This window comes from Phoenix dactylifera, chromosome 5 (assembly GCF_051530095.1).
Source record: "Phoenix dactylifera cultivar Ajwa chromosome 5, Ajwa_hap1_PhDact_Kaust_v1.1, whole genome shotgun sequence".
Taxonomy (NCBI): domain Eukaryota; kingdom Viridiplantae; phylum Streptophyta; class Magnoliopsida; order Arecales; family Arecaceae; genus Phoenix; species Phoenix dactylifera.
The window spans coordinates 1826677-1854078 of NC_143194.1; the positions used below are offsets into that span (position 1 = coordinate 1826677).

Below are 27402 nucleotides of genomic sequence, written 5' to 3' on the forward strand. Positions count from 1 at the left end.
GGAGCCTTCATTCCCTTTCATTTTTTTTTTAATAGTTTGGGGTCTCACGGTAAGTTGAGTTCTATGATCATTAATTTATATCGCATGGTGTAATAATTACTTCTATTCTAATTAATTTTTGGATTATAGCATCGCTTATGCAAAATACTATTTTCTGATTCTTCCTTTCATTTCCTAGACAACGATATAAGATTGGTGGAATGAAGCAGGCAAACTAGAAATCTTTCCTCAGCGCGAAGCATGCATGAACCAAGGATATATAGGATCAACCATTTACTCCCAAGTAAGTCATCACTGACTACGTTACATCGGCGGCTTTTATGCTAGTTATATGTACACTAATTAACCAACTGATTGGAGCCTTCAATCGTAGAACAAACTAGAGGATCCTTGTTTTGTTCAACTTCTCTGCAAATCCTACATCCACAACATCGAACATACTTCAAATCCCCAGTTGCAGGAATGGATTTCATCATAAGGAAAACAATAGATCTCCAAGAAAATGGCGACAGGATTGCACTTCCTCTTCCTCTCGCTCATCTTCGCATCCCTTGTGATGTCTGCCCCAGCTCCGACCGCTTCGAGCTCCGGCGAGAACTATATGGAGTTGATCAGGAAGCACTCGAACACACCATCTATTAAGGTTCCGCCAATCTCACCGTCAACCGCGTCCGCGGACTCTCCATCCGAGTCTCGGCCCGTGCTCGCGCGGCGGCCGGACCCGACGCTGCTCTGCTGCTTGACTGCGCGGATGCGCTGGTGGATGCTGTCGATCAAGCAAGGAAATCGGCGGCGGAGGTGACGGGTCTGAACGCAAACGGGTCGGAGATGGCAGCTCGGGTGGGGAACGTGCAGTTGTGCATGCATGCAGTGGTGGCCGACGAGGACCGGTGCTCTGACGATTTCGATGGGGTCCGCCCTGGCCCTGTGAAGGACGACATCAGCCGTCGGTTTCGCCAGGTCAAACGATTCACCATGAACGCCTTCTCCCTTGTCAACCATGCCGTCACCGCCATCCCATAATCAGATTATACACACATACATACGTACATACATACATACAAACGAATTTTTCAAAAAAGGAATTTTAGATGCTTGATCCAATATGCATAAATATAAAAAGTATGTGGATAACAACATATATAAATAATGCAGATAATTAAAAAAATATAGTTTAGTATATACTAATTATAAATTGAGATTATTTGTAAATATTTCATAATAATAAATTGAAGAATTGAGTTCACAAAATTGAAAAATTTCGGGGGAACATTTTCTTCCTCCATTTTCGTCATAGGAAAAGACATTCTGCTTTACCAAAAAAATCTTGTTCGTGTAATCTGCACCAGAATATTCTTTCACATAAGTAAAAATTACAGAGTGCTTTTAGCTTTATTAATTTTTTTTTGTAAAACAAATGCGCTTTTAGCTTTAGGTTTATGAAACTGTTGCAACTTCTACATCTAGACAAATAGAATTTGGAAAGGTTCAATCGCCTGTAGATATTACTCTCATAGGACCCCTAATATTTGCAGTTGCAAATGTAACTAAAACGACAGCATCACCATTCTGAAGATGTGTTTTAAAGTTCATCATATATTTCAGGTTGAAATAAAGTTCAAGCTATGCAGTGCTAGAAATGTGAACTTTCGCACAGACGCTAGACATGCAATGATCAAAACAATACATCAAAAAGATCAAAAAGATGCAAGCTCAATGGTACCTAGTGTCAAAAACTTCACTGGCTTAGCAATAAGCTTGATAGAGTAACATAAACCATCAATTTCCAACTAGACTCATTGAAGGTAGAGAGGAGCAGTATTATAGGATACCAAAAAGACTTTGTGTCAGAGACAGAGAAGATGATGACAAACTCATCCTAGATCAAGGAGATGCACAGTGATCCGAAGTGCGATTTAGTCCTCACTGCTTCTCTTGTAGGTAAAGATCTCAGAATGGAGTGAAAGTATATCATCTGGCAATCCACTGATTCTATCGTTCGAACAACTGTTAATTGTCTCCATTTGAAGCCCTTTATGAAATCATCAAAGATTAGCTATATCTCTACAAAGATCATCAAGAGAAAGAGTTAAGAGAATAAAGAATTGTAGAACCTACCTACTTCATTAATATAATCTCTTTCACGTCCCCTTTTTTCTTGTCTTCCATTTTGTTTTTAAAAAAGTTTCTCTTCACCAGTTGCCACCAATTCAAACACTACTTGGGACTACTACTTAGCTATATCTCAATGGCATTATCAAACGAACCGGGTAGAAGATGGTAGTGATAATACCAGGATCATCACCCATCCTCCGGGATTTGATTAAATGCGAAGCCAAATATATGGGATCTGATAGGGATACAAGTGAACAGGGAGGAATTACATGGTTGCTAATTTTTACTAATGGTATGATTGGATTCAACAAACCATGGTAAAGAAATTACAAAGTAATATAAGTAATTTTTTCTGCACACAGTTGAGATGGTTGTCAGCTAATCATAGACTTCAAAGTAGGAAATGACCTAAACGGTGATATGATAAATATACTTAGGATTTTTCAAGTTGCATTTCAGGATGGAGTTGGAAACAAGGTGAGAAGATATGACATACTTAGGAATTCATCAATAAATCTTAATCAGATATTGTCTATCTATCATATTGGATCAGAATATCACACCCTATTGCAAGCTGATTCAAACTAGCATCATTAAACATCATTTCCTCAGAAGGCGTACCTATTCACAATGCTAGAATAACCTAAGAAATTGACTTGATGCTATGGGCATGTTTAGCAAACAAATTTCAGAATATCCCCTCAAATCCAAGACTGGAATGTTTCTTGCAACTTGGTGCATGCGTTGGACCTGCTAATTTGTCACCTATTGCTCAGAGAATGCATTAAAGAGGTTTCATAACAAAATTCATGGTAAAATTTCGCACCTAACCTAACTGCTCAAAGAAGCCCTTTTTCTTTCATTTTTCCGATATCCCCAATATGGAACTACTCAATGGGATTTCCTTTATCTTTGAGTCGTGCCAATATTTCCTTACATAGCTACAGTAAATTTTCTTCAAAAACAAGCCGAACCAGAACCATTCAGTTATTCTTAAATTATACGCAAGCTTTATACCCTGTTCACAATTTATGACTGATCCAAAAAAACTTTTACTAATTTTTTACTATTATTTGTTATATTGCTAATAGTGATTTTTTTTAACTACTATTTGTTGTTATTATGTCTCATATTTATTTTAAAGTAAACAAATTTATAAATATTTTAAATAGTCCTTTTTTATAAGCTTTACTATTTTTTCCCAATTCCTGGTTCCCACATGCAGAAAGGCAAAGAAGACCGAACAACAACAAACCCAGCAGAAGAAGAAAGAACAAACCCAATAGACCAAATGAGACATTCTTTGCCCATCGAGAGCTAGCCGAGCACCAAAAGTCTGTACAACCGATGACCGGCGGTGCACGGCGATCTGGAACCTCCATTCCATGTCCCCATTAAAAATTATTCACTTGTCCAAAAACAATACTGGATAGAGTTGATATGGTTTATTGCAAGGGCCAAAAGGTGAGGGAAAGGATGAGTTATCATACCCCTGGAATGAGGTAACACCACCCCACTTTCTAAATAAACAATACAATTTCTCATTCATCACATCATCTGGCAACCAACAATGCTATTATTCAACAGAAAAAAAAATGAAAAAGAAAAACTATGCTTTTCATCAGATCATAATATCCAACAATCTTCAGTCAATGTATACAACCAAAAAAAAAATAAAAAATGTTGACTATTTTCTGTTGTCTGCTTTACACATGCATTGCAAGTTGAATAAGAGTGGACTCGTTCTCCTTGAGCACATCCCCAACATTCTGGTATTCCTTGTCCAAAGAAATGAAGCCACCACCACTACAAATGACCCTGAAGCATATGACAGAGTTCAATCTATTATATACATAAAGATTATTCTAATGAAATTATGAAACAAGGGACAAAGCTAAAATAGATCGACATTAAGACCAACACTGCTAAGAAACAACTTATCAATTCAGAAGAGGTATGAAAGCACAGGTAATTAAAGGTCAAAATGCCACCAGAAAACTGCCTATGAAAAATTGTCAACCAAGAAGACAAGAACAATGGCACAAAAGTAAACATAAAAAATGTGAACGTCCCTGACAAGGACTACCACAGGTCACTCCAAAACACTGCCAATCCATCAAGATGACCAAAAAATGAAAGAAATATAAATTTTCATACATACTCCACAGGAAGGGACTTAGTTTGGTCTTTATTGGGTTTCCCTCATCTCCGACCAAATAAACAGCACTACTAGCTGCTTAAGCTTTCCCAAAATCAAAATCTGGAATAGATACATGCTAACACTTCCAATGTATGACATCATTTGAGAAGAGCTAAGACAGCTGGACCAACTGGAAAAAGGTGATGATTTAAAGTTGTGTTACAGTGCATTAATAAAGATCTGCCACCTGCCTCCTCAACAATTTTAGCACTCAAGATGTCAAAAATCCAATTCCAACAATCATGAGCATGCTATGCTAATATGAAGAATACCAGAACTTGCTTTTTCCTTGCTTTTATTGGCAAGCTGCCTACAGAAGGCTAGTGTCTCTGTGTGTGTTTCCATGTCACGAATATGAATCCGTGTATATGTTTCCGTATATGTGCAGATTGATAGATAGAAAACAGATAACAGACAGAAATAAATACCATACTTCTACAAGACTCAGAAGTTTTGGGTAGAAGAGTGCTGCACTGATCAACTTTACCATTCTCTATAATTCGCCTCAATATGAAGAAACCTCAGTAATCTACTTCGCTTATGGAAACAAACACTCAGTAACTTAATAAAAAACTTATGTAGAAAATATTAAATGATAAGCAAGTCACCATGAAAGATATAGGTCAAATACACCCGTCAGAAACTCAAATGGAAGTGATATTTCATGCCGGTCACTCCACAAACAGTTAAAACATAGCTAAGAGTCTAGGCATGTACATCTCAACCATAAATTACAAGGATTAGGCATAGGTATATGCAGGTTATAAGCCACCTTTGATCCTTGCCTCAGCTGAAGAAAATCATATAGGTATCGTGTATGAAGGATGAGCCATGGTCTATGTCCCTTAAAAAGCACCGCATAAGCTTCTACAATGGAATCAAAATAAATAATATACACCCAAATTACTAAAAGGATGACCAGCAGAGCTGTTACTCCAACATGCATAGAGAAAGAATAATCTTCCTAGTCCTAATAGAGCTTATCTGAAACGAACAAAATTATAAAAGGGGCTTCAGAAAACAATGTATCCGACAAATTAATTCATGAAGTAAAGAAAAGGTCACATTTCTAACTAGTTTCTGGCCTAAACAGTGAGTGTTCTGAGTCAAGAACAAATCAAAGATACTAGCGTAATTATAATCATCTAGCATTTTCCCAACTAACCAGGGGAGGTTTTATGAATCCTCATTCTCCAAGAAATTCCTATCTAGGGCCATCTCTGATGTTATTCTAAGTTTCTCCATATCCTTCATCACAACCTCTAGCCATGTTAATTTAGGTCTTCCTCTTCTTTTCTTCCAGCCTTCAATACAAACTGAAATATCTCTCCTTAAAGAAGCATCCTTAGATTTTCATTTTACATGTTTACAATATCTCAATTGATTTTCCATCACTTATCCTTTATTTGTGTAACTCTTGCAGCTCCTGTAAAATACACTTCTTAATCTATCCTTCCTAATTTTATCACACATCTACCTTAACATTCTATTTCTGCTGCACGCAATTTGCTTTCATGTACTTCCTTTACTGCCAAAAGACGCACTGCACATAACATTGTGTGGTTGCATACGCAGCCCACTTTATGAGACTGCATACAGCCCACTTAGCATTGTGCAGCACTCTTATGCAGCCGAAGCAGATTCAGTCAGATGGTTGCATTGGGTATGATTTTCCAAGCAGGCCAGATACAGGTATTAACTATGTTCATATGTTAGTTACGATATAACTATTTCTCTTAGGCATTAAATACTAAGCATTACCTGTTAGTTGTTTCGATTATTAATATTACTACTGTTTATCAAAAATAATTATTATTGTTGTTATTGTTTTGTTGTATTTAATCCATTCTATTTTTTTCAAATATTTTTGAAAAATAACTACATATGTGGTTCACATGCCGCGCATGCACTATACAGTCCCTTGACCGCCAGCATATTGTAGCACCTTTTGAAACATTAGTTCATTATATGATTCTCCAACGAAACAAGATCTATTTGTCTAAATAAATGAAGTCCCCATAAGTAAAAAATGAACTTTAAGCCATATGCATAAATCATTGAATGGTTTAAAATGAACTTAAAAGGCAAAGTTTAAGATCATGCCCGTAAAGTCTAGTTTCATACAATAAACAGTAAATGCTCTTCACATATAACCATCAGAAAAAAACATCACAGAGATTATATCAAACATCTAGATGTATCCATTCATAAAAATCTATGAGATCATTATTTGCACAATAAGAATCATTAGATTCGTCCCCAGTTGCATATTTGGAGTAGAACTAGTGAACAGCACCAAAAAATTGACAAATGAAACAAAGGGTCTCTATAAATGCCAATAAATTGGTATCCATTCAGGGTATTTGAATTTTTAATCAACCATGCAACAACAAAAAAAACTGACTATTCAAATAATAATTGGTCTTCATATAGAAAAAACATAAAGTTATTGTAGATAGTAATCTTACATAAGCATTTGGCTTGCTGGGACTTCATGATGGTGCAATAAACTCAACCAGCTCAAGGAGCTCCGCTGAAGATATTTAAAAGACTTGGGTAGCAAATAGCAAAAGTTTATGACACAAATTTCAGTCGAACCAGGTAAGAGTGCATATGATGTGTCCATGCACAATGAATCTGACAACTGCAGAGTCATACTTCAAGTTCACAGAGAACAAGGAACAAAATTACAGATTGTCACTATCCACAACTTTAATCAGCAGAATCAAGGGTCAAGGCTCAGAACAAGACACTTGGCCTGGTCAGACCCACTAACCACAATATGTCCCCCCAAAATGCCCACTCCACCAGCAGATAGAGGAGCTACACCAAAAGTAGTAAGGGGAACTATATATAAACTTAGAACTAATGCTGTACATTGCTCATGTTAGGAGATTTAAAAGTAGATCTAAGACCATTATCTAAAGGCTTCGAGACCAACTGTGAAGCAGCACAAAGAGGCTGTTCTTGAGATGACCCAGTAATGGAATGTTGACCAGGTACAACTTGAGCATTGTCAACTATCATGCTGCGAGTGTCAAGCTGACTGCTCTCTGCGAAAGCAGAGGAACCATTAATACTAGGAACAATCAGAGCAGAATCCCTTGCTACCATTTGCAGATTGTTATGAGCCACATCAGAAGTTAGATCATTAGGCACATTGGAAGAATCAGGTAAGTTACTAGCTAGTAGCTACCTTCTTAGAACTTTTTAGCCCACCCAAAGATAAGTCTGATTCGCTTGCAGTATTCAGAGATGTGAACTTCTCGATAGTATGATTAGCAGAACCTTCACTAAAAGCACGAGGACTTTGTTCTGCATGACCTGCATCATCACTTGCCTTGTGAGAAATGCTTAGCATAACCCCACCATCAGAATGAACATCAGGCTCTGGAAGAGAAGTCATATGTGATGGGCTTATGGCATCTAATGGTTCAGCAACCATTTCAGAATTACTGTATGTCGAGTCCTCATCAAAATCCTGACAGTTAGGTTGAAGATTAACAATCTGATCTTTTGGATTGTGGTTTCCATCATTAGCAGGAAAGTTAACTGCATCTTTCATACAAGAATCTTGTAAATTAGAAGCAATAACAATGGGGGATGTTTCTATGCTATTAATGATATACTTCCCTGAAGTTTCATTAATAGCCAGCAAGTCCCTTGAAATCCCAGCTTCCACAGTTTTTGCATTATTGTTATCATGCTTGGTACCCAGGCAAAGCAAACTAGTTTCATTTTCAACAGAAGAATCCAGTTGAAATTTACTTCTCACCATAGATTCCTCATTATAAACTGCCTCGGGATGCAACATTAAGTCCTCCTCAGCAGCAGTCTCCAAAGGTTTGTAATCTGAAGCTTCAAATTTAGATCCACAAGGAGCATCTGAAGATGCAACTGACATATCGAAAGTGGAGAGAGTGCAATCATTCCTAGATTCTCTTTGTTTGATTTCATGTTCACACTGGACAGTAGTCATAATAGCAGCCTGGGGCACAGACTCGACCAAAGAGCAGAAAGAAGATTCATTTGCTACTTCTAGTGTATGATGATGCTTGCTTTCAGGTACAACCTTGTCAACTACAGAAACAGAAGCATAAGAACAAACTAAATTTCATAACAAAAATAATGTAAACGTGACTCACATTTCATTGTACTTACCTCCTTCTGCAGTCTTACTCCGATGAGTGGAATCCTCCTTCAGCAACAGTTTTTGTAATAGACAAGTGTCAGGAAAAACCACAATATTTAGAGACCTAATTTCTTGTTTCTGTGAAACCTCAAGAGGCTGGAAGCCAAAGACATTAGTCCAGGTCTCTTTTAGTTCAGATATAGCAGGGATTACCAACTTTTCAATATTGAGAGAGCAGAGAGCCTGAAAATAAGAATTGCAACAGTAAGCAAATAAATAAATAAATAAGATGAAGAGAAATTTAAGGGAAGGGGCTGCAAGGTATATCTTACTAGCAACATAAAACTTAATAATGCTGGAAATAATTAGATCAAAAGTTGAGTCTACTACATATATTTTCTCTTCCATGAATCTGAAACAGCACGCAATCAAATAGATTGCCAGACAAAGTGATTGTAATATGCAAGTGATCCAAATTAAGTTTTACATTACCAGAATTAATAAACAAGAAGAGGTGGAATAAATGATTGTCTTAACATCTTCTAAATTAGCATGATACATAAAAAAGTTGCTCAAAAATATCTACTCTCTCTATCTGAGAAACATGAAGTGGTGGAACAATCAATAATGGGAAGCATATTATGAATATCTTTATGAATACATTCTAATAAAAACTTATGGGCCCACTTTACAACATTCCATCTGCTAGTGGCATGGACAAATAATCCCTTCTTTCTTTGCCTCACATGTGGAATCTTGATCCTCAGCTGTTGTCAAATTCCACTTGATTGAAACTAGAGTAACATTACAAAATCGCTCATGTGCATTACACACGCACAAAAGTAATTGTAAATTTTGGGGAAGGGGGGGAGCAGGGGTGAGAAGCAGTTGCCCATATATTTACTAGACCATTGCTCTAATAAGGGAAATATTTGGTATGTAAGATTTACACTTCAAGTAGTCACTCATTATGAAAGTTCCTAACTTGGCTTGTTTTTGTTAAGTAGAGTTCAAAATGGCTGCTTAAAGCAAAAACTCTGCACTACAATTTGCAAAACCCACCGACAAGTCCAATAGAATGGAAACTAGTAAAATAAGTACACGTTCCAACTTTGAAGCATCTATGTGTTTAAAAGTACACACAGTAGCAAACTGCAAGTTGAGTTTGAATTTCCCAGGCAAAGATGAGAGGATTTGCTGCATTAAAAAATAGTCGTGCATAACATATTCATGGGATTTTAGATAAAAAAATAGGAGTCAGATTCCATGAATTTAGAGGGAAGATGGATTACAAATAGATGATAATGGAGACTACAAATCAAAGTGCATGTGGCATGATTTCGTGATGGCATAGCAAGTTTGTAAAAAGTTCAGAGGACATGTAGAATTTTTAAATTATAAATAAGTGTTGACAAAGGGTAACAAAATCAAGATAGCATACTGATTCAATTCCAGCCAGAAGTCGGCGGCACATCCCTTGGCGCCTATACATATTCCGGGTCCCAATAAAAGGCATCTCTGCCAATCTCGTTCCATGAATTCTGCTTAAGCCAAGATAATGATAATTAGAACTTGGAACTAGGAAACATTTTTATTTGATATTTCACCAAAAAAACACATAAATATAGTGGCACATATCTGAAGCAGCATTTAGCACAATGTGCAACAAGTTCAGTCAGAGTACTAATGAATCTCAAATGATAACTTCAAGACAGTTAAATTGTTCTTTCACATCTGACATAAGGAAATAGGTGCTGCAAAGTTCTAACTTACAAAACAATTCTCTAAGGTAATAAGACCTTAGATATTAATGAACATAAGTTCATCAACATATATGGTAAGTTCATCATAAAAAAAGAAACTCAAAAATACATAGAAAAATTCATCATTCATTGCTTATAGTCAGATATAGATAGAAACCATTTGTCATTTCAATCCAAAATGCAGTATTTGCCTAAGTCCCCTCATAACTGTGACATTCATATGCACTCCACTGATGTGTCAACATGTAAACATAACCCACACGTAGAAGCACACAGAACACATGCACAGAGGCATGTAAGCACACATTTATGTACATGCATGCATGCAAGCAGTGGCAGATCCCCGCGAGGGGTGGGGGGGGAGGATACGGGGTTGGCCACAGCCCCCCAAGATCTGAAAAATCTCGTTTTATAACTTAGCTATTTCCATATGTCCCCTCCAAGTTTTCTATGGGAACCCCCCTCAATCTCATGAGTAATTATCCTAATTTTAAAAGTTCTGTTATTTGTTTACTATTCTACCATGATGAGTATCCTAATGCTATTAGTAGTCTACTCTGTCATAAGTATACTAATTTCACAAGGAGATTGTTATCTGTTTCATATTCTGCTTTTATTTCCAATTTTAACTTTTAAGCACTTTTCTTATCCAAACAACCTGAAACTCCTAAGTCCTAACCATCCGGTTTACTATCTTTTTTCCGGTAGGTGGTTTATTCTAATAAGTGTTATTTATTAATCACTATTTGATAAGAGACGAGTATGTGCACAGCTCATCTGGAAAGTTAATAGTATGCATAGGAACATGTATGAAAATATAGATTCCACTAGGAAGTGTTTCTTTTTTTTTCTTTTTTGGGCTAGAAAATTAATTTTTGGGAGGTTTGGGAAACAAGATTCAGTTACATTTTATGTAATACCACATAAAATAATGCATTTTATATCATGAAAACATTAAAATGAAGAAGGGAGTCAGAGAGATTTATAGTTCAACAGTGAATGGGTATGTTTGTTTGGCTTGATGTATTCTCGTAGCATGACTTGGTATAAGATTTTGCAAAGAGAGGCAGAGAAGGAGGGTGCTTTCTTTTCTTCATCTAAGTGTTCCAATTGCTGAATTATTTTCAAAATCTTTTTTCTAAAAAGCTATGTATATTGCCCGTTTGTTCTTTTTCACATGCTACATATCATTTTTCATGATTTATATTTTATTTTTATGTGTATATCTATTAATAAACAATATAATCATTGATTTTATAAAAAAAATTTCTTGAGAGAAATATTGATGTTATAAAGTTGAAACATCCCAACAGATATTTTTAGATTTTGATTAAAATCATTCCTTTTGAATAATGTTTTATTATTTATAAGAACATATTGCTGGCCCACTTGGAGAATAATCCTGGATCCACACCTGCTTGCAAGCATGTGCACTATCTCGCACATGCACGTGCATACACGCCATGGACACAAGCACAAAAAAAATCAACCTATACAAGCACAAAGATAAGGGAGGGAAACTTACCTCAAGGATGCTGCAGAGATAATTTCATCATCACGCTCCAAAATAAATGTATAAAAGCCACGAAAGTTAAGCCGATTGAAATTGGATCTGCAAAAGTATAGGTAAATTAATCTCTCTATCAAACACTCAATAAAGTCAAATTGCAAACACCAATGATAAATTATAGACTATAGAGATTATTATTTTATAGCCATGATAACAACAGACTGCATATATTAAATTCTCGGCTTGAAAAAGGTGAAACTGCTGATGATGTCTCATAAATACATGATGAATCCTAAAACGTTTAACCGGGCCAAAATAGAGGTGACACTGCTTAATCATTTAACCCGTTTAACTTGATTCAACCGGTTATAGGCCGACTTAGGCTATTTGTTTAATAAAATGGTCAGATTCAAGTCTGCATTTTTGACCTATTTTAAATAGGTTGGGTTCAGGTTGACAGATTTTTATCTATCTTGTGGATGATCCGACCTGTATCCGGTCCGACCCAACCCAATTGTCACCCCTAGGCCAAACTCATTACCTTGAATTTTGAAGAGGAAAGATGGCATGTAATTACAAACCATATCAATCAAATATCCATCTATAATTACAAGATATTGAATTAAATAGCATGTATTGTTTAATGCTGTGTTACATCAAGAAAGGGGAGAGTTTTGAAGTTTATTTACTTACTATTTATATTCTTTGTATTTTAACGATCTTGGTCATTAGCAACAAATCAAACAAGAAACTGCTTTGGAAATATTTATCTATCTTGTCCTTTAATATTTAGCAATTTCACTAGACTTTTCCCCAAACGGATAGAAATCTTGTATGATGCAACCAATGAACAATGGCTCAGAATGGATGGAGCTACTCGAGGCTAGCAATCTACGGAAAACTTCTAGGTTAACGTCTTTTAAGGCTTGTTATGGACCCAACACACACACAGAGAGAGAGAGAGAGAGAGAGAGAGAGAGAGAGAGAGAGAGAGAGAGCAATTTGCCCACTATATATAGTAAGGTTTGCCATCATGATATCGGATTCGTACTGGTAACATCTTTGTACAATATCGATCTGCCCGATGGGGGTCGATTTGAAATACCGACACTTGGCACGCTCCCTATCAAGGTATGCCATCTCGATACCAAGCCCTGTACTAGTGCCACCCTGTCATTGCGTCAGGATGCCCAATACGGGGTCCAGTTTGGCGTACCGAGTGTTGGTACGCCCTCCATGTCATGTACCAGTACCGAATCGATACGATATAATATACCCCATACCGTTCGGTTTGGTACAGTATGGCATATCATGCTCCCTAGTCCTTATATTGCGTGCTAGTTCAGTACCAGTACAGTATGATATTATCTAAAATCGGTATGCAGTACGATACGATATATCTGGTAGGCACAAATACTGACCAATATGACATACCATGATAAATTGTGTCTTGCATGTCCACTGCATGCAAAGTAAAGAGCAGATTGTTGGGTTCTCGCTTTTCTAGAGGTTTTGCAAATTTGCATGAAGGCTTCCTCAAACTTTTAATTCTCTCTCCAGCGCAAAGCCACTAAATAAAAAATTCACCACATGAACCCCACCTCAGGCCTAGCATGCTGGACTCCACCCTTTCGCATTAAATATAGAGATGGTGTTATGGTTGGATCTCAGAAGTCCTGGTCCCTCTAAAGGCAAGGATGCTGAGATGAAGCATAGTTCGCTATTCTCAGACCTAAGTTCGGGATTGAGCAAGGTTTAGAAGGGTCATTTGTGAGTAGAATGATTAGAAAATAATAGAACATTTTGTGGCTACATAAATATGGAGTATATACATAATTTAGATGACGGTATTCCAATAAAATTTGATCAAAAACATGGAAGGCCGAATAAGTAATAGATCGAAGGAGAAAAAGATGTCGTAAGAAAGAGTCTAGAAGATGACAAGGAGTTTGCCTCAACATCAAAAAAGAAGGCAAGGAATGCAATAAGAAAAACAAGACAGCAAATTAGTGAAGCCTTGGCTGGTCCAGAAGTAAGACACCTCACCTTACACTTAATGTTGCAGCTAAATATGTCATTTTGCATAACTTATTTAGTATCTTCAAAAAACAATCTTAGACATTTTAATGTAGTACAAATATGGCCGAAATTGACTTATAAATAGGAAATCCATCTAGAATATAAATATCATGAGACGGGGTCGTCTTGATTTTCCATGGAATGAGATGCCCCATGTCCTGACGTGCAGGATGGTGATGCGCCATCCGTCTCTATCTATTTCCTGATTCATCCCATCCCAACACTTAGGAAAGTTTGCCGCCGCATCGTCCCTCCAATATTTAAAACTTTGATATATTTTAAACTTCCTTTACAACAAAAAACACTTTGACCAAAGAGAAGCTACAATCATGAGAGCTTGGTCAAGTGGGCTGTCATAAAACCCAACGCCAATTGCATCTAGATCCGACTCAGCATCTGACAACAATTTTAGTCAAGGTTTGCCGTCTCGGAACCGAACCCTATACCAGTGCCACATTAGCACAGTGTCGGTATGGTATGGTATGGTATGGTACTGGTACTGGTACTGGGTACCAGTACCGAACTGGTATGGTACGCTCCGGACCGTCCGATTCGGACCAGTACGGCATACCATGATTTTCGTTATTCAACAACAATGGCAAAAGAGCATTCACCAACAACAACCACAACAGTTATGGTAAGTTGGATTTTTTTCATAAAATCTTTGCTTTTACTTTACTAATTTATGAACACAAAGTGTCCTTAATCAGCCTAATAAGTTGAATTAAGGTATGCCACCAAACCCCATACCAGTACCATCTTATTACAATGTCGGTATATGCGATACGAAGGCTAGTTCAGCATACTGAGTATCGGTACACCCTCCATAGCGCGTACAGGTTCAATACCAGTACGATACGATACAGTTAGTATGCATTGGTACCAACTAGTATGGCAAACTCTGGGTTGAATAATTTCTATAATAAAAGAAGAAGAGAACTCTAGCTCCATTCAAGGATGGAAATTTCTATAGATGAAAGCTATTAAAAGGTTAATTTGGTTAGTAGCCACTGAATAAATATCAACAGGGCGAAAAAATCTCTCATGTCATTAAGCTTCTCTAAAATAGATACATTCATGGTATGTCGTACCGTACCGTACTGGATGGTACCGGGCAAACCGTACCATACCGGTTTGGTATCGGTACCGGTACACCGTACCATACCGGTTTGGTACCCGTACCGTACCGGTACCGGTACCGGTACGGATAGTGTACCGACCCTCGGTATGCCAAAAAATCTCTATACCGTACCATACCGACACTATGCTAGTGTGCTGGTACCGGTACGGCGAACCTTGGATACATTACTGTCAAATTACTCTACTCATCAAAATAGTTGGCAATGTTGCATAGCAAACATGTACACAAATAATGCATGAATGAATAATTTGGCTTGAGTTAACATGATAAAACCTTGTTCAAATTCAAAACTTGCTGCTATCTAAAACTTACACTAGGCATAATTAATCAGCAAAATGAACTAGACCCACCACAAGCTCTAAAGTTATTCTTTATTACCTCAGATTTTTCTCTCTTTGTACTTTTATTCCTTTAAAACATATAATTGTTGTATTGAAACAAAAATAAAAAGAGAAGCAAGAAACTGAATTACTTCTAAAGGATATATGTTCTGATTTCTCCCTGTATATATAGTTAAAGAAGCAGCCAGTACAGCAAGAATTCTCAAAGACAGACACTACATATGATGAAATCAAAGAGAAGGTATTTAGCATGGTTAGTTCACTCTAGCTCAGCTAGATGATGTCGCACAGCTCATCTGCCGCATGTATAGCTTTTTCATATATCAAATGCAGACTTTATCTCAGTGAGTATGGACGCTAAATAGTACATCAGCTTATACATGCCATTCTGAGGTACCAAGACCTTCCAATCACAACCCTATATTATCATTATGTTAAGAAGCATTATTAGAAGCTCTGCTAGTTGACTTTTATGTAGTCCTAAACATGTTATATGTTTGCCTAGTAGCACTAAGGCTGTTGAGCTTTCATCTTTTGCTTCTATTGGATTTGCTACTCTCTTTTATTACTCATTTGCTTCTATTTGGACCAGATGATAATAGATCACAGACCGGATAAATATAGATATGATATGATCTTGCCAGTTCACCATCCAAACTATAAGGGTCAAGCTTATTGACATAATAATACTATTGCAAGTCAGAAGGTTCATTAACAGTTTGAAAGCACAGGTATGGGAAACATGCATTTATTATTGCATTATCAACAAATTGAGATGTAATAGAACTACTTTTCTTTTCAACATAGGGAAGAATTTTCCTGAATCAGGTGCTCATCCAGTGCATACCCACAGTTATATACGACATTACGAATCAGGTTGATGCCACTTCTCTGATCAATAAGAGGCGAAAAACATTCATGCATAACTGCAAGTGCAACTGCAAGCTTGGAATTGCACTCAGCTCTTTGATCTAGTCCACAGGCTGGTTCTGGTGAGTCCTCATCAAAACGCTGAACAAGAGTCCATGAAAATCCTGCTTCCAAGTCATTCTTGACCCCAAGAAGTCTCTGCAATTGCTCAAAAATCTACAATAATAAAGGAATACTTTACTCTGTATGGACCAAATATGCTCAAACTTGTTTTAACTGAAAATGTTTTTAATACTCCTAAACTTGATCTATGGCACAATTATGACCATCAAAGATTAAATCCCTGAGGATCCACAAGGAGCACATGTGGTCAACAATAACAAGATCCAACTGTTGAAGATGCAAAATCAAAGATCATGATATTAATCGACATTTATGATGTTTTTATTGCAGACTAATACACCATATTTAATTCATCTGGCATCTAGAAGACCACATATAAGCAACCAATCAGAATTAATTTAAGTCAAGATACAACAATCTGATAGCTCAGAAGTCAAGATACAACAACTGGATAGCTCAATGACATCAGAGAAATATCCCTCATCAAATTTAAAGATCCAGATGGTGGAATAGGAAGTTTGCAAGTTTAGGATTATCTCGAGACAGGATCCAGGAAGAGATGTATAGATACAAGTCAAGGTTTGAAAGATCAATAACAAATGAGTTTCAGTTTTTTACAAAACAACAAAAGTATAACAAAAATAAAATTAAAGATATAAATTAGGTATCATTTTAGAATATGTTCTATTGTCTGAAACATTTTGCATGCAATATGAGGATATCATATAACACAAGTCAGAAGTATCGGTTAGACAATAGTCTAGAATGACAATGTAGTCTTTGATGAGAATATCATATACCAAATATATGAATTCAAGGAAAAATGAGAACAGAATTTTTTACCATTAAAAAAATGTATATCTTGATTTCTGAATTACTGATTACATTATGATGCTTCATTAATCATAAGTAAGGTCAACAAGTTCTTGCTTAATTTGTATTTACTCAAACCCTTTGTTTGTTAGTTCTACCCAAGGTTTGCAAAAAGTTGAGCCTTAGCTTGTGAAAATGTTTCCTAGAGCTCAAATTTGTTGCCCCTTGGCAATCTGACAATCAGATTAAGGCTTATTAGCCTTAAATTCATCTTTGAAGGAGAAAATTTTGATCAATTTTGGCTGAGAACAGTGGAATTGATCCATTTCAGCTGAATTGCTCTAGTCATCGTCGAAACATCAAATCTTGGACAAAAATGGTTCAAAAAGGGGCTTGATTTTAGTGATCTTGTTAAATAGGATTATTTAGGCTTTACTTGTTGATTTGATTTATTTTATTCATTAGTTTGAAAATCACTTGATGGGAATAGAAATAACAAAGTTTCGACAGTTATAAGAGCTTAAGGAGGGCTTAGTTAATGCCCTATAAGACCATCCTGCTTACGAAGGATATTGGAAAGGGGGGATAGTTGTCAGAAATAGAGTTGGTCTAATTTCAATTCAATTTAGCAATACTTAAGTGCTCAAAAAATCATATTTAATCAATTTATATATGTAAGACTAATCTTAGGAAAGAAAGGATTAGACCATGTCAAGTACCTTTTTTTCCGAAATGGCAGATAACTCTCAGATGTTACTTAATTTAAATTTAATCATCAAGCTTGGATGGCTTTTTTTCATGGAAAACCTTCAGGAAGTCATAGAATCGAGATTCTAGAAAGATAACAAATACCATCATAGAATCTCAGATTTTGAGCATCAGTTGCACAGTTTGCATTAGCATAATACACTTATAATGTTAACAGGACTGAAAGCCTAAGGAATCTAAACATTATATCAACAGTCACACCTTTTTGCAACTGCGTCCGCAGAATGGAACCCATGAAAGACTGGAACTAACAGAAACACCATCTAACTTTGCAGCGCATGTTTGGTGATCTACAAAATCGGAGTACAGCAAAATAATCAACCAGCTTTCCCATAAAATTTAACAAGCCAGAAAAAAATCTAGAAATTATAATAAGAAAAATTTTAGAGTGGCTAATATGAGAGAATCTTACATTTCTCCTCACATAGGGAACATGTGAGTAGCGGAGGAACAGTACCGCCATTTTCTTGGGCATGATACCCAGAAAATACCCCACAAAATCTACATGAACAGTTCATACAGTGCCAGTCACCAGGAGGAAGCATCTGCACAGGAAAAACTTTCATGGGCCTGAATAAAAGCAGATATTTGAACCTAGGAAGATTACAAAAATGGATAGTTTTGTAAACTGTTTAAGCATAAGAATTCCTTTTTCCCTCTTTTTTCCGGAAACAAATTAGCCCTCCCTCTCTTGCCACTCTCTTGTTTAAGACATTTTCAGTAGGGCCACAACCAATTTCCTCACTCCGTCTCGCCAAATCGCACAAAGCAACCAATCAAAAGTAGAAGTAAAAGGAATCAAAAGAGAAATGCATATAAGACCACAGTTGTTATGGGATTGACATAGGATGAAATGAAAATACTAGACCTTCATCCCATGGAATCAAAAATAAAAGCAGGTTACATGTAATACAGAGATTCTTTTTGGGTTTTTCATACCTGAAAATCTAAGCAGTTCAAATGAAATGTCGAAGGACAACTATCGCAACAGATCAAGTCCCCACCATCTCCACAGATGCCACAAGTATCATCATTTGGGTCATCACCATCAATGTCTACAGTGTAGAAACCTTGATGTTCAGATTCATCCTGCTTCTTCCAGGCATCTAGCAAGCACTGAGAAAGGGAAACCCCTTTCTCCTCTACAAATATGTTTTGGTATGGGTAAGAAAGGATGCTACCGGCATGAATCTCAAACTTTGAGACTGCGAGGATCTTATTACAGCAGCTGCATTTAATGCCATCCCTTGTGATCCAGCCCTCCAGCATTGCCTCTGTGCGCTTCTGGTTCATATACTTTACCCTACAATTGGCAGGGACAATTCCCAAATCAATCATCCAGGAGAGAACGGTACGTTTCCAAACATATGGAACATAATCACCACTTCCAGTTTCTCTCTCTTGCCTAGATCCACGAACCAACAGAGCACATCCTCCATGCCTTCTTTTATGCCTTCCAGAATGTAGTTTTTTAGGTGCATGACCATCAATACCCTTTGAACTTGAACCAGCAGTGTCATTCTCCTTCACTTTTCCCTTGGCCTCCCCCCCATTATCTTTGTACTTTAGAAACTTTGTGCTGCCAGCTTTCTTCGACTTTTTACTTCTGCTGCCATCTCCAAGCTTCTTTTTACTTTTCTTAAGTTCCTCCTTACTTCTCTTCCCAAGTTTTTTCTTCAGCATGCTAAGATCCTCGATTGGTATGGCAGAAAAAGGAAAACCCAAACCTTCACGACTTTTAGATGACTTGGAAGAACTTCTAGATACATCCTTGCCTTTTTCATTATGTATATGAATAAATTCCCTTTGAAACACTTCATAGGCTTTTGTGATGGACCAATAACCTGATCCTCGAGGAGATATGTAAACTGAATCTTCATAGTTTTTGCCCTTCCTGGGCCTTAAATCTATTCTCCAGCCAGCACTTAGAAGTATATTTTTTATCTGTTCCCTGACTTTCTCTTTAGCCTCCTTCCGTCCTTCACCTGTTGTACCTTTGTACTTCTTGCTTAGACGGACTGAGCTACTCTCTTGTTTGACCATTACCTTGCTCTTGCCATTTGAAGATTTCAAATTAAGAGGTGCTCCTTGTCGAGATAAAGATTTAGGCTCCATTTTAACCCTGCAGGATTTTCTTGACTCTTCTCTTTTTACGGAAAGGATTTGGTGCTTTGATATACTTTGACTGCCTGTAGGAGATCCTCTGTTCTTTTTTTTCCCACCATCTTTGCTTAGAATGTGGGCTTTCTCAAACCCATCCACCTTTTTGTTCCTAGCCCCTCTTCCTTGACTCCTAATGCTCCTCAGTATGGTCTTCTCATCCGGGTCATCCTTCCGTCCAGTAGCAGAGACTGCTGTTTTGGGTCCCAAACCAGGGCTGTTTGAAGAATCAGAGTTCAATTTTCTTCCACTGCATTCCTCAGTTCCGTCACATCCACATTTTAAAGACTCTGATTTGATTTTCTTCCTGGTGTTTTCAGAATCAGATGTCTCTCTGCCTCTCTTTTTGTCCAACCTGGATTTCATGACTTTCTTCTTAATTGTGCTAATCTCTTTTTTCTGTTTCTCATTGCTCGATTTGATATAAGTCTTATTCCTAATTTTGATATCCTCAAAACCTATTTGTTCTGGGTCCTTGCTTTTGCTGATGGTGAAACCCTTTTCGTTCTGAGTGAATCCAGAAACAGAGTCCTTCATAACTTTCTTCTCATGAGTGACAGTTTCTCTCCTTTTCTTGGCAACATTTAACCCCATAATTCGCTTGTTGTCAAGTTTAGTTTCCATGGGTCTTATCTGTTCCATGTCTTCAGCATCAATTCTAGAACCAGACTCCCTTTTAAGTTTTTTCCTACCAGTTCTAGCCTCTTTACTGTGCTTGGCAGCATCCATTCCCACAATCTGCTTCTTCTCAATATTAATCTCTTCCTCACATGCTATTAGCTCCATGCCAGTCCTTCTACGAATGGTGGAGACGTTCACATTTCGATCAGCTCCAGGAACAAATTCTTCTGTAGCTACATTATTAACTGCATCAGCCTCTTCTTTAACCTTTTTCTTTTCAGTGTCAGTCTCTTTCCTTTGCTTGGCCGCAGCAGACCTAGTAATTCTCTTCTCAACTTCATTTTCATGATTCACATTATTATTTTTACTGGCGATGGTTTTCCTGTTATGTTGAACTCCAGAAGCAGCCTCTTCTGAAACTTCTTTTTGAACGATATCCACCTCTCCCCTCTGGTTTGCAGCATCCAGCTTCATAATCCTCTTCTTCTCAACTTCAAACTCATTGTTGCATTTCATCTGCTCTGTGCAACTCCTCCTGATGATGGTGGCACTCTTTCCATGCTGGTCAGCTCCAGGAGTAGTCTCTTCTGTAGCTTCAGCCTTATCTGTGTCATTCTCCTCTGTAACCTTGTTCAAGTTAGTGTCAGTCTCTTCTCCAACTTCCTTGCTACCAGGTTTACCCTCTTCCTTTCCCTTGGTAATGTCCATCCATGTAACTCTCTTGTTGTCGACTTTGGTCTCCTCGCACTTCATCCACTTTATTCCGTTACTTTTGTTGATGGAGTTGTTTGTGTTCTCATCAGCTTCAAGGGCCCTGTTGTCCATAACTTCCTTACCGTCAGTATCTTCCTCTTCCCTTTTCTTGGCAGCGTCCAATCCCATTGTTGCACTCATCTCAGCTTCTTTCATGTCTCCACATTCTATCTGCTCCCTTCCATTCCTTTCGATAATGGCACAGCTGCTCTCCTTTTGGTAAGCTCCGTAAGGAACCTCCCCTGTGGCTTGCTTCAAGCTAGTATCAGACACTTCTGTAAGCTCCCTCTTATCACTTCCAGATTCTTCCGTAGCTTCCTTCATATCAGAGTCAAACTCTTCTGTAATTTTCTTCTTCTCAGCTTCAGCAACTTTGATAGCTTTCCTCTCACTGATGTCAGACTCTTCAGCAGTTTTCTCCTTGTCAGCATTAGGATCTTCCATCTTCTCAAGAACACATGACTTCACAAGCTTCTCCTTCTCAGCCTCCATCTCCTCTCCTTCTCCTCTTTTGCTGGTGGAAGAGTTGTTCCTGAGCTGATCATCATTAAGCAGAGCCTCTTCAGTGCCATCCTCCATATGGGTGTCAGACTCTTCTGTTTTCTTGTCAACATCCGACTTCAAATTTTCCTTTTTCTCAGCTTTGACATCTTCTCGAACTTTTATCCAATCCGAGCCATTCTGAAAACTAATTTCGAAGCAATCATCATCCTGCTCAACTCCATGATCACCCTCTTCCTCGGATCTCTTCCTAGCAGCTTCAGCCTCTGCCCTCAGCCTGGCCACATCCGATCTCAAAATCCTCCTTTTCCCAGCTCGTATCTCCTCGAAACAAGTTTTCCACTCCCTGCCACCCCTTTTGTTCAAGGCAGAGCTGCTCCCATTCTGAACAGCTACACGTCCAGCCGTCCGCCGAGAAGAATCCAGACGCTCACCAGACTCCAAAAGCTTATCCTCTCTCACCAAGCCACCGCCTGCAACATCCCCAGGCCCTCCACCACTCCGCCCTTCTCCTTTCTTCAACGGAGACATCTAAAAGCTCGATTCAAAACAAAGACCTAATCAGAATCCATCTTTCCTACCTATTCCAAATAAAATAAAACAGGATTCAACAACAAAATCCCAAAAGAACACTTCCAATCAATCGAACAGAGAAGCCGAAAGCCCCTAACAAGGATCCATACAGCTTCGATCAAGCAACCGAAATGCTCCAATCCACAAAAAACAAGACAAATCCTAGAACCAAAAAAGCACCGAATTCAAAGAAATTCCAAGGATTGGAAGGAGCTCCGCCCACCTGGTCGAAGAAATCCGGCGGGTTCCAGTCCTTTTAGCAGCACATTCACCGGATTCCAGCGACGGAGAAGGATTTCAAGGAGAGAAATAAAGCGAAAGGAGACAGAGAGAAAGGCAGAAAAAAGAGAGATTTCCGAAGCATAAAAAAAAAAAAAAAAAAAAATCTCGAGAGGGGGAGACGAATGAGAAGGGGTAAAGGGGAGAGGAACGAGAGAGAAAGGGGGTTGGGTTTTTGGGAGCTTTAAATTACGCGACGCTTCCCTTGCATCTCTAACAATAAAATATTATGACATTGCAAATATTATTTAGAGGGAAACGACAAGAGAAAACGGAAGTGAGATGACCGCCCTGTTACTTTGTTACCGTTTATCATGTACGGAATGAACGGGAAACGAGTTACTCGGGGCCGGAAACGGATTTATAGATTTGGATATTTTGAATGATAATTTAATTTATAACCCCCTTGTTTCCCTCCATGTTGCTGCTCTCAATCAAGTTGAGCTGGATTGTGATCTCTCCAGTCCTTAATGAGACACAAGAGGGCTGATTTTCAATCACAGCCGTCCATGATTGGTGCAGTGATCGTGATTAGATATAGATTCATCGAAGCACACCGAGTATTGGTGGGTCTTGTTTGAATACTATTAGGCCACCAATTATGAACGACCATCATGGAAAGACAGATACTTTCTAGGGCTAAAGAGGATCCTAAATTTGAAAGTTGCCCAACCCAATTTTTATAAGGCTAGATGGTTATTAGATAACAAATTAAAAAAAAATATTATATATTTTTTAATATTTATACTATAAATGAAAGAATATAAAAGGAAAAAAATATTTAGGGAACGTTCGGTGAACCAAATGGGATAACTATGGTGATCTTAAAGATAATTTGATCATGATGGTTTAAGATCATTGTATTTGGTATAGTGATTAAAGATTTTTAGATATTCACAAACAATGTATTTGTTATACTATAAAAATTCAAGATCACTGAACATTTAATACCAAATCTACTTCTGATATAGCCTACATATTTTGTAACTACTTAACAAAATTCTCAAATATATAATAGGAAAACAAACATGAACAAAATATAAATTATCAAAAACTGTCATTCCAAGCCAATTCAACAAGAACAAAAGTTAATCAAAACTTGTAAAAGTAACCTCAGAGGATTATCATACTATCCCAACTTGAAAAAGAAAAAATAGGATTATTAAGCCTTTTCCAACTAGAAGAACATTTTCTAAAGAACAAACCACCACCCATAAAAATGCCAGAACCAATATGAATCCAATATGATATCGCTCAAGACTCGAGCAGCTATATTTCTCACAAGAGGGTGCATGTAACAAAAGTGCTAGCATTTAGATTATTCCCAACTTGAAGAAGTTACATTGCCTTCACCAATCTAAAGGGTTTAAATAGCACAAATTCTTTTAGATGGAGATTGCGACGATAATTCATACTAAAATCCATGTGCAGGTTGATGGAGATTGTGACAATAAACAAACGATAATGAATTCGAAACATACAAAAATTCCTCAAACATAAGAAACCTTGAAGCTATTGAATCCGAACAATAATAATTCAAATTTTTGTTGTAAGAACTCCTATAGAAACATTTTGTACTCTCAAAAACCCAAAATAACTGCAACTACGAAGAAAAGAGCAGACTTTTCTCAAAGCATGGATTAAAAAAATCACTCCTTTAAGGGATTCTCTACCCTCGTATACCTAAAAGAGAGAAAAAATCGATTTTTTTTTTATTCCACATGCTCCGAAGGCATAAATAACATATTTCACCACAACCAAATTGAAAAAACCATCCAATAGTCAAAAATCATATTTTTCATTCATCAACCGATCTTAAACTAAAAGAGACAACGAGGCAGCAAGGAACTTGGTTCTTAAAATATTTTTTTCAAAAATACTCATAAAAATTATATTTACCTCGTTCTTGAGATAACAAAGAACTCAAGGATGGCGATCGAAATTGTAGATGATAGTAAGAAGAAGGTGTCGCAGAGGCAGTCAAAGCAGCAGTGCACACAAGGGGAAGAGAGGAGAGATAAATAAGAGAAGAGAGATAAATGAGTTACGTTACAAATGGGGTTAAAAGTAATTTGGGAGAGGAGTTGGGTCAATATTTTTCGTTGGACTTAGGGGTAGTTTTGTCCAAAGTTCAGCCTAACATTATTGCCTTGTGATGGTCTTGGACACTCATCCTTGAGGATGGCACTAGATTGGGCGGTGATTTAAGAATAAGGATGATTTGGGATTATTGCTATATAGGATCACTAAGGTGCAACCAAATACAGTGATCTCGTTACCTCTACCCACATCAATATTGACCATGGGGTCGTTACCTCATACCAAATGCCATCTTAAGTTATTGGATATGTTAACATAAATGGATGGCCTATTCTAATGTACATTAAGTGAAAATTAAAGCATTTGAAACTTGGGAATAATATATGCTTTTAAAAAACTTGGGAAGGATGAGTATATTTTTTGGAGTATAAGGCTGCCCCTCGAGTCTAATTGTTTCTTTCAATGCTTACTTGTAATTACAAATTTTTTGTAAATTATAATATAGGGCATATCCACATAACCAAAAAATAAAAAACTCCAAGCCATATGGTAGAAATTTGGTCTAATTCAAAACATTGCTAAGAATAAACCATAAGGTTGTTATTCAAAGCACCAATCCTCGTATGACATGTGGTAATGTATCAAATATAATATGTTAAACTAGCATATATTCCATGTGATGGACAGAGTAAATTTTTTTCTCCTTTTCCAACTGTTCTTAGATTGCAAAATAGAAATGCAATAAATTATAATTAATAAAAGGCCAAATTCCATTGCATATCAAACAATAAACTTTAACGATGGTCCAATAGAAATTATGGTCGTTAATAAAACAGGATATGTTTTCAGAAACTTGGGAAGGATGAGTACATATTTTGGGGTATAAGGCTACCCCTTGAGTCTAATTGTTTGTTTCAATGCTTATTTGTAATTACAGATTTTTTTGTAAGTTATAATATAGAGCATATCCAAATAACCAACAAATAAAAAACTCCATGCCATATGGCAAAAATTTGGTCTACTTCAAAACCTTGCTAAGAATAAAGTATAAGGTTGTCATGCAAAGCACCAATCCTTGCATGACATGTGGTGATGTATCCAATATAATATGTTAAACTAGCATATATTCCATGTGATGGGCAGAGTAAATTTTTTTCTCCTTTTTCAACTACTCTTAGAATACAAAATAGAAATGCAATAAATTATAATTAATAGAAGGCCAAATTCTGTTGCATATCAAACAATAAACTTTAACGATGGTCCAACAGAGCACACAAGGGGAAGAGAAGAGAGATAAATGAGTTACTTTACAAATGGGGTTAAAAGAAATTTGGGAGGGGAGGAGTTGGATCAATATTTTCCGTTGGACTTAGGGATATTTTTGTCCAAAGTTCAGCTCAACATTATTGCCCTGTGATGGTCTTGGACACTTATCTTCAAGGATGGCACTAGATTAAGCGGTAATTTAAGAATAAGGATGATTAGGATTATTGCTATATAGGATCACTAAGGTGCAACCAAATACAGTGATCCATTTACCTCTACCCACATCAATATTGATCTTGGGGGTCATTATCTCATACCAAATGCCATCTTAAGTTATTGGATATGTTAAAATAAATGGGTGGCCTATTCTAATGTACATTAAACAAAAACTAAAACATTTGAAACTTGGGAATAGGATATGTTTTTTGAAAACTTGGAAGGGATTAGTACATTTTTTGGGCTATAAGGCTACCCCTCGAGTCTAATTGTTTGTTTCAATGCTTACTTGTAATTACAGATTTTTTGTAAGTTATAATATAGGGCATATCTACGTAACCAAAAAATAAAAAACTCCATGCCATATGGCAAAAATTTGGTCTAATTCAAAACCATCTAAGAATAAACCATAAGATTGTCGTGCAAAGCACCAATCCTTGCATTTGCATGACATGTGGTAATGTATCAAATATAATATGTTAAACTAGCATATATTTCATGTGATGGGCAGAGTAAATTTTTTTCTCCTTTTCCAACTGCTCTTAGAATAAATAGAAATACAATAAATTATAATTAATAGAAGGCCAAATTGAGTTACATATCAAATAATAAACTTTAACGATGGTCCAACAGAGCACATAAGGGGAAGAGAAGAGAGATAAATGAGTTACGTTACAAATGGGGTTAAAAGAAATTTGGGAGGGGAGGAGTTGGGTCAATATTTTCCGTTGGACTTAGGGGTATTTTTGTCAAAAGTTCAGCCCAACATTATTGCCCTGTGATTGTCTTGGACACTTATCCTCAAGGATGGCACTAGATTGGGCGGTATTTAAGAATAAGGATGATTTGGGATTATTGCTATATAGGATCACTAAGGTGTAACCAAATACAGTGATCCCGTTACCTCTACCCCCATCAATATTGATCTTGGGGTCATTACCTCGTACCAAATGCCGTCTTAAGTTATTGGATATGTTAAAATAAACGGGTGGCCTATTCTAATGCATATTAAGCAAAAACTAAAGCATTTGAAACTTGGGAATAGGATATGTTTTTTGAATACTTGGAAAGGATGAGTACATTTTTTGGGGTATAAAGCTGCCCCTCAAGTCTAATTGTTTGTTTCAATGCTTACTTA

The 27402-nt window shown here is 37.1% G+C and overlaps 1 protein-coding gene across 7 annotated transcripts; it reads right to left on the minus strand.

The window, feature by feature from the left end:
* Positions 1-3711: 3711 nt before the first annotated feature.
* LOC103712566 (Acyl-CoA N-acyltransferase with RING/FYVE/PHD-type zinc finger protein) lies at positions 3712-22963 on the minus strand. 7 transcript variants are annotated; one of them, XM_088721291.1, is made up of 11 exons: positions 22687-22963; positions 19037-22421; positions 18795-18910; positions 18268-18400; positions 18057-18145; positions 16129-16367; positions 11736-11822; positions 9889-9988; positions 8477-8690; positions 7512-8395; positions 7189-7368 (listed from the first exon to the last, which is right to left on the minus strand). In XM_088721291.1, the coding sequence occupies exons 2-11, from the start codon at positions 22419-22421 to the stop codon at positions 7339-7341; spliced, it is 5277 nt and encodes a 1758-aa protein (XP_088577417.1). In that variant the 5' UTR covers positions 22687-22963; the 3' UTR covers positions 7189-7338. The 7 variants fall into 7 exon arrangements, with proteins under 7 accessions (XP_088577418.1, XP_088577416.1, XP_088577417.1 ...); XM_088721292.1 differs by lacking the exon at positions 7189-7368 and adding an exon at positions 3712-3933 and having other exon boundaries at positions 8091-8395; positions 18795-22421; XM_088721290.1 differs by lacking the exon at positions 7189-7368 and adding an exon at positions 3712-3933 and having other exon boundaries at positions 18795-22421.
* Positions 22964-27402: the final 4439 nt, after the last annotated feature.